We start from the raw sequence: 7,048 nt of genomic DNA on the forward strand, positions 1-7,048 counted from the left end.
AATCTCAGAGTTGTTTTGATTTGCATTTCTCTGATGACTAAGGATGTTGAACATTTCCTTAAGTGTCTTTCAGCCATTTTAGATTCCTCTGTTGGGAGTTCTGTGTTTAGATCTGTATTCCATTTTCTATTGGCTTATTTGTTCTTTTGATGACCAGTTTCTTGAGTTCTTTGTGTATTTTGGAGATCAGACCTCTGTCTGATGTGTGGTTGGTGAAGATCTTTTCCCATTCTGTAGGCTGCCGTTTTGTCTTATTGACCATGTCCTTTGAAAAAAAAAAAAAGCAGAATTTATTCCCAGCCTCTTGTGAGTCTGAGGCAGGTGGCAGAACTCAATGCTTCTCCTTGCTACACAGAGAGCAGCCCCTGGGTGCTCACCAGACATGCGCATTCTAGGCTTCACTCCAGACCTGGTGCTGAGCAGAAATCCACTGTGCAAAATCTGAGTTTCCAGTGATCCAATGCAAGGAGAACTAATGGCTTTGTAGTTCCACCACTGTCCCTTCGTGACACAGCTGCTCGTGAATGTATTTGAGGCCCAGATGATCAGCCAGTCTGTGCTGAGTGTTCCTCAGAACCTTTGAAATAACCATCCACAGTGCCCACACTTGACAGCCCCAGATCCACCTCTGACCTGAACCCTTGCTTGCCTTGCGGGGCAGTGGGTCACAAGTACTCAAAAACATACACAGTCCCAAATCCGTACCTTCCCTGCCCTGGTCCAAGTCCCCTTGCATCCAGCTTAGCCCTCCAAAGCACACAAAGTGGATTTTATAGATGAACACATTGTCTCTTCACGAAGCACACAAACGCCTGTTGCCGAGAGTCATTTTCAGTATTAGAAGAGGCCTCAATGCCATTAGGACCATTTAGCCCTTCCTCACGGCTGAGCGACATCATCTTCAGGAATGTGACCATAACCTACACAGTCCACGTATGTTTCATCACAAAACCCATTCAAGTCATCAGTGGGTATGAATTCAAACTCCCAACCTCCTCACATCACCAAACCCGGAGTTCTTTTTTATTAATTCTGGACTTCTGCCATAGTTCCTAGCCACAGCCACAACCAGCAGTGGCAGGCTCCTCCCAACCAGGCATAGACCTACGTTGAGAGATGCTTCTCTCAGTCCTGTTGAAATCTATAGAATGTTCCAGTCTGAGAGCTGTACAGCTGGCGGCAGGGAAAAGAATGGGAACCCGAGCCCTGGGAAATGAGCGGCATCAGAACTGTGCCAGGCTGGCAGAGCCATGTGGGGCTCAGCGCCCCATGAGTTTAAGCTTGGGACGCCAGGGAGTGTATAGTCTAAAGGAGCTGTACTGCCAGCCTGGGGACCAGCCTTTGGAAATTACTATATTAACTCAGGTCTAGAGGATCTTCCAGATTTAACACAGGAATTTTCCAGTTCAGTCAGATAAATGCTCTACCTCTCAGAATAACTAAGAGAGACAGAGAAACTTCTGTCACCATTCGCCTACATGGAATTGTTTTTGTCTTTTCATTCTTTCCCCAACTTGATTTCCAGATCTTAATCACCTTATCCACTCATACGGCATCCTTGACAGTGCCACACACCCAGTGAGTAATCAGACCCTTTACATGGACTTACACAGCAGGACTAAAGTCCCAACAGCAAAGAAACCGAGAGCCCAGAGCCCTGTGAAGCCCAGAATCTCACACCACCCGAAATCCTTCTCTGTCGGGAGAGTAACTGAACACACCTCTCACCTCCCCGGCTTTCCCATCACTAAGCAGCATTTTAATCAATGGCTAGCAGATCAAGCACTAAATAAACTCTACCCTTTCAGACCACCAGTTATCCGCTCCTCTCTTGCCTGGGTCTGAGGCTAAACCAATTGTTTGGGTTTGGTTGCTGGCAGCAGGCAGAAGAGTTGAGATTTTAAATATACAGTGTCTCCTGCCATCTTGTGGCAACTTGGAGCCAATGCTATCAAAAAAATGCACGAACACATAAACCTATACAGTGAAGTTAACCTATACACATTCCTAGACAGCCGAGCCCCCCCCCCCAAAAAGGCGTAATCTGTCATCTAAAATCCTGAGATAAGGCAATAGCAGTCCAAATCAAAACCTAGGTCTGAAAACACGCAAAATGCTTCCTTTGGGTATTTGATGACTTGGTGGCCCTGGTCCTTGATCTCCTCCTGTGTGAAATGCATACGATTGTGCCATCTGTCTATTGCTTCTGGGAGAACCCCAAGAGATTGTGCACATCCTTCTCGCAGTGGTGCCTGGTCCTTGTTGAGGGTCCCAAGCCTCACGGTCTAATGATGAAGATGCTGGTGCTACATGCAGAAAGGCTTTCTCCACTCCAGGCCAGCACCTGTAGCGTAAAGGATGCTTCCATACCCAGCCCAATGCTCCATTTATGTGCCTGTGCCCAGGGCGGCCAGAAGAGGGCGCTGTATAACCTAGAACGGGAATTACAAGCTGTTGGGAGCTGTCATGTGGGATCTGGGCATTGAACCCCGGTCCTCTGGAAGAGCCTAAACACTGAGCTATCTTTCCAGCCCCTAAACCCTGCTTTTTACAATGAGTCACCCTTCTTCATAAAACTATGTGTGGACAGAGCATAGGTAGAGAATGAGAACATTTCATCAGCCTGGCTCCTGGTCTATTTATGGCAGTCTGAGAAGGACATCAAATGTTGTGAGAAGTGACAGATGATGGCCCAGGGTCTCTTCGCTTGTAGGTCTTAGCCTGCACCGGGACCCTGATGAAAGTCACTGTAGTAAACGGACACAGGAAAGCTGTGGACAAGGAGCTCCCTGTAGCCACAGCTGCTCTGGGGAGATGGGAACAACCACACTATGCCCAAAGGACAGGGCTTTCTGGCATCTGCCATGTGTACATAGAACATGTGCCTATATGGGATACCACTGTATTGACACGCATGAGATACATATGATAGTATGTGGATACATATATAAGTAAAACATGTCTGAACATACATTACTATTGGCTAAGTGTTATCAAAACTCCTTAGCAACTAAACAACTGGCATAAAAGGGGGGGTGAGAACAACCACACCATCACACTCAGGTCAATTTACAAACAAATCCCAAACATATTTCTTCAACAAATGTATCTCATTTGGCAATGATGCTTTGCTTTGTATGTTAGTCTACTCCGTGTTAAATTTGAAAACAATCTATAATTGTTTAATAAAAGATGAAAGGGTCAATGACCTAGCCGTCATTTAAATACATGTTCCAGACGATGCAATTTTTGTGTCCCAGGAGAATCTCATGCATCCCTGCTAATTGTACTGTTTAAAGGGGAGAGTTTCTGAAGCCAGGAAGCAGAGCTGAAAGTACCTGGGGCAAGAAGGGGCAGGAAGTGGGGAGATAGGGATCAAAGCACAGGGTACCATTAGGGAGGATGAATAATTCTAGAAGCTACCTGTCGCAGCACAAGAACTATGGCCAGAGGTAGATTTTAGGCGCTGTCATTGGTAAAAACAGTAACCAAGTGAGGAGACCAATGGGCTCTCTCCCTTCACTGCAGTGTAACAAAACATGATGGCTATACTTTATCTAACACACAATTTAAAGGAGAAACGAGTGGGTAGACATTATGATATGTAAATTGTACCTCAATAAAGCTGTTTACTACTTTTAAGTTGCTCTGAAATGGGAAATAGATCTCTGCACACAACCAAGGGCATGGCTTACCAGCTGCTATAGTGGCCCCGACACTGTGTGAGTCCCAAGAACCACACCGACTCTGCGCTCAGCCTGTACCAACCCTCCTCTGCTCTTCCCACAGGAGGACTACAACCAGCTGCGGCCACTCTCCTACCCCAACACCGATGTGTTTCTCATCTGTTTCTCTGTCGTAAACCCCGCCTCTTATCACAACGTCCAGGAGGAGTGGGTCCCGGAACTGAAGGACTGCATGCCTCATGTGCCTTACGTGCTCATCGGGACCCAGGTTAAAATGAGGGTGATGGAGGGGTGGGAGGAGATGGGCAAAAGGTGAAACCTGTATTTCACCAAAGACCAGGACAGAATCTCAGAGATATCGCATCCCTGAACCAAAGTCCTGAAGGTACGTGGTTATTTAGTTGAAAACGGTATATAGCTATTTAATATGAAGCAGAAAGTTTTGAGCTGGCATTTAAAATTAACCTCACAGTTTGTTTTTTTGGATAACAATTTTTTTTTTAGCAGACACTCTTCTCCAGCCCTGAGTGCAGGAATGAAGAAGGGGCATCAACTGCATATACTATCTGATATTTTGTAAACTGGACATCCCAGTTTTAATAGAGCAAACTAGATGTGCAGATCAAAATGACCCTACATTCAGACAGGGCAAATCATGACAGGTCTCCTTGATGGCCCTGCTGGAGAAGGAAGATAAACTCTCTGTTCTGCTTTTCCTTAACTCCCTGACCACCCAGATCTTGGGGAAATTAAAACACACATAGTAAGAGCAACATGAATGAATTGTCAACACCTTGGGAGGGTTTGGAAGCTGATGAAATTCTACAGCTTGAATTTCCATCAAGAAAAATTTCCTCTTGTTGGTTGAGGATATCTGAACCATCTGTAGTTTAAGTGGGTTTGGTTCTTTGCTGGTTCTAGGGGCATGAGTGCCCGTAGGTCAGGACTTTGTTATGGCTGCCGGTCTTTGAACCTCCTTCTTGTGCTTCTGTTTCTGAGTCCTCATGTTGAATCCTACTTGACAAAAAGAAAAATTTAAAGCCATAAATAAAAGAAAAATGCTTTCTAAAAACAACATGGGCAGATGGGGATATGTATTTTCTCTTAAAAACAGACAATGTAGAACTAACTCATTTATCCACACTGCTGGGTACAATTCACATCTCTGCTCTAAACAATGACTGTTGTTTGTTTGTTTGTTTAAGTGAAGTCACTTACCTTCAATTGTAAATATTAGTGTTTGTCCATAATGAGAAGCTCGGATCCTGCTGCCAGCATACACAACTGGACATCACACCCCTCGGGGTGACTTGAGTCCTTCAGTCACTGCACAGACAGACACCCAGTCAAATGATGACGGAAACTAGAAAAGCAAATGGAAACACCAAGACTTTGCATAAGCATCATCTTAATCGGTTGGGTCGTAGCGCGGCCTTGTGACTTCCCTTAAGAAGCAAACCCTGTGTGCCCACATACACAGTGGCATTTGAAAGCAAGCACAGTGTTTAGTAAACTGTTCAGTCTATTACCCGCTGCCTTCAAAGCAGGTCCCCCTTGAGGGTTTCTGCTGTTGGACTGTGAGAGCCCTTTGGCCTCTCATTACTGGGACTCCCCTGCAGGCACTGCCAATCCATTTGTTATTTGTTGAAAAGGGCTCAGGGAGCAAATACCCATCCCTTTGAAGGGCAAGATTTGATTCAGAAAAGGGAAAAAAAAAGAATGGATCCAAAGCCACGGAAAAGTATTATATAACGAGTGATATAAGTTGCAAAGTGACAATCAAATAATTAATCACTGCAAGGCCCCCAGGCCATCTGGTTAGCACCTGTGCACTATCTGTGAATTCTAGAAAGAAAGAGAAAATTCAAAACTTCAGATGGCACAGCAGCCAGGGTAAATGCTGTGAAGAAGAAAGTATAAGACCACCCTGCTACATCCATGTGCAATAAATAAATATAAAAATAAACCACTTCACACTCTCGGATATAGCTTGGGTAAGTATATTGACTTCTTGGAGAACACTCAGCAGCACCAAAAACCTTGCCAGGGAAGGGTACTATCTTATATCTTCACTTAAAATAACTGAGAAGGCCTAAAAATAGTGAATGTATCTTTGTCCCAGATTGATCTCCGGGATGACCCCAAAACCTTGGCCCGTCTCCTGTACATGAAAGAGAAGCCCCTCACCTACGAGCATGGCGTGAAGTTGGCGAAAGCGGTATGGCCACACTTGAATTGCGTGTTCAAGGATGGGGGAGCTGTGACGGGTTTTGCCTTAAACTGCCGTGTGTTTCGAATCTTCGTGTTTTCTTTCTTCCTCTGTTCTAGATGAGCTAGAAGGGGCCATGTTGGTGAGTGTTCCTGTCAGCAGGCACCTTCTGCTTTTCATTAAGAAACTCCGTGAGTTTCAACAGCTAAGCACTTCCCATTTTGCTTCAGCTTTGTCTAGAAAACGCACTTGCCCCATTAAGCAGGAATTAAGGGGATTCGTTAGACATACATCTACAAACCTCCCTGTGTATGGCCAGGGTAACTCACCTAGATGACCTCACAGGAGGCATTTTGGGATTTCCCACACACACACCCTGCCTCAGGGAGAAACTTGGATGAAAATCATCTGACAGGGTTATCGTTGTCCAATATTTCTCTTCCTGTAGTAAATACTCACTTAGTCTGGACACTTTTACAAACGGCGTATGGAAAAATAACATACAGCTAAGAGTAACGGGGTGAGGCATCTAAGTGGCGAAGTGGCAACTTGACAGATGAAGTCAGCTAGCTCAGAAGAAATGGAGTCTCCTCCATTGGCTGTTCTCCACTTCTGAGAGGGAGCCATCACCAGTGACCTTGTTGTAGAAGTGCTTCAAAATGCATCTGCCAGACACCAGACCTTTGTCTCCCTGCCACCACCGTGGCGCGTGCAAAGCAGCCACTAAAATGAACACATATGCACGCGACTTCTTTCTGCGGAGGACTGAAGGACCACACTTCCCCAGTTTGAGGCCACTTCCTCCCTGATGTAGTCGCCAATCCTTCAACCCAAGGAGACTTTAAATTTTTAATGTTTTACTTTCTCAGCAACTAACCCTGCAAAATGTGTGCCCCCAGGAAGTTGTTCACCTTCTCAAACCCAGTCAACAATGACATTAACTACAAATTACTCCTTAGCCAAAAGAAAGAGGCATTTCTCTTATTAAAACTTGTCTAGAGGTACCTTCCAGATGTAATATGACAGCTTCTCTAGAAGTGGATTAACTCTGATGTCTTATGGGCACGATGTACAAAGACATCTCTCTCTCTCTCTCTCTCTCTCTCTCTCTCTCTCTCTCTCTCTCTCTCTCTCTCACACACACACACACACA

At 45.2% G+C, this 7,048-nt stretch overlaps 1 protein-coding gene across 1 annotated transcript in view; it reads left to right on the forward strand.

The window, feature by feature from the left end:
* Rhoj (ras homolog family member J) overlaps window positions 1-7,048 on the forward strand; it is an 85,191-nt gene that overhangs the window by 67,686 nt on the left and 10,457 nt on the right. Inside the window, exons 3-4 of the mRNA XM_005343213.3 lie at window positions 3,790-3,954; window positions 5,809-5,904. Coding sequence (XP_005343270.1) covers window positions 3,790-3,954; window positions 5,809-5,904 — 261 coding nt within the window. The remainder of the gene's footprint in view (window positions 1-3,789; window positions 3,955-5,808; window positions 5,905-7,048) is intronic.

Source organism: Microtus ochrogaster, chromosome 1, assembly GCF_000317375.1.
Source record: "Microtus ochrogaster isolate Prairie Vole_2 chromosome 1, MicOch1.0, whole genome shotgun sequence".
NCBI lineage: Eukaryota > Metazoa > Chordata > Mammalia > Rodentia > Cricetidae > Microtus > Microtus ochrogaster.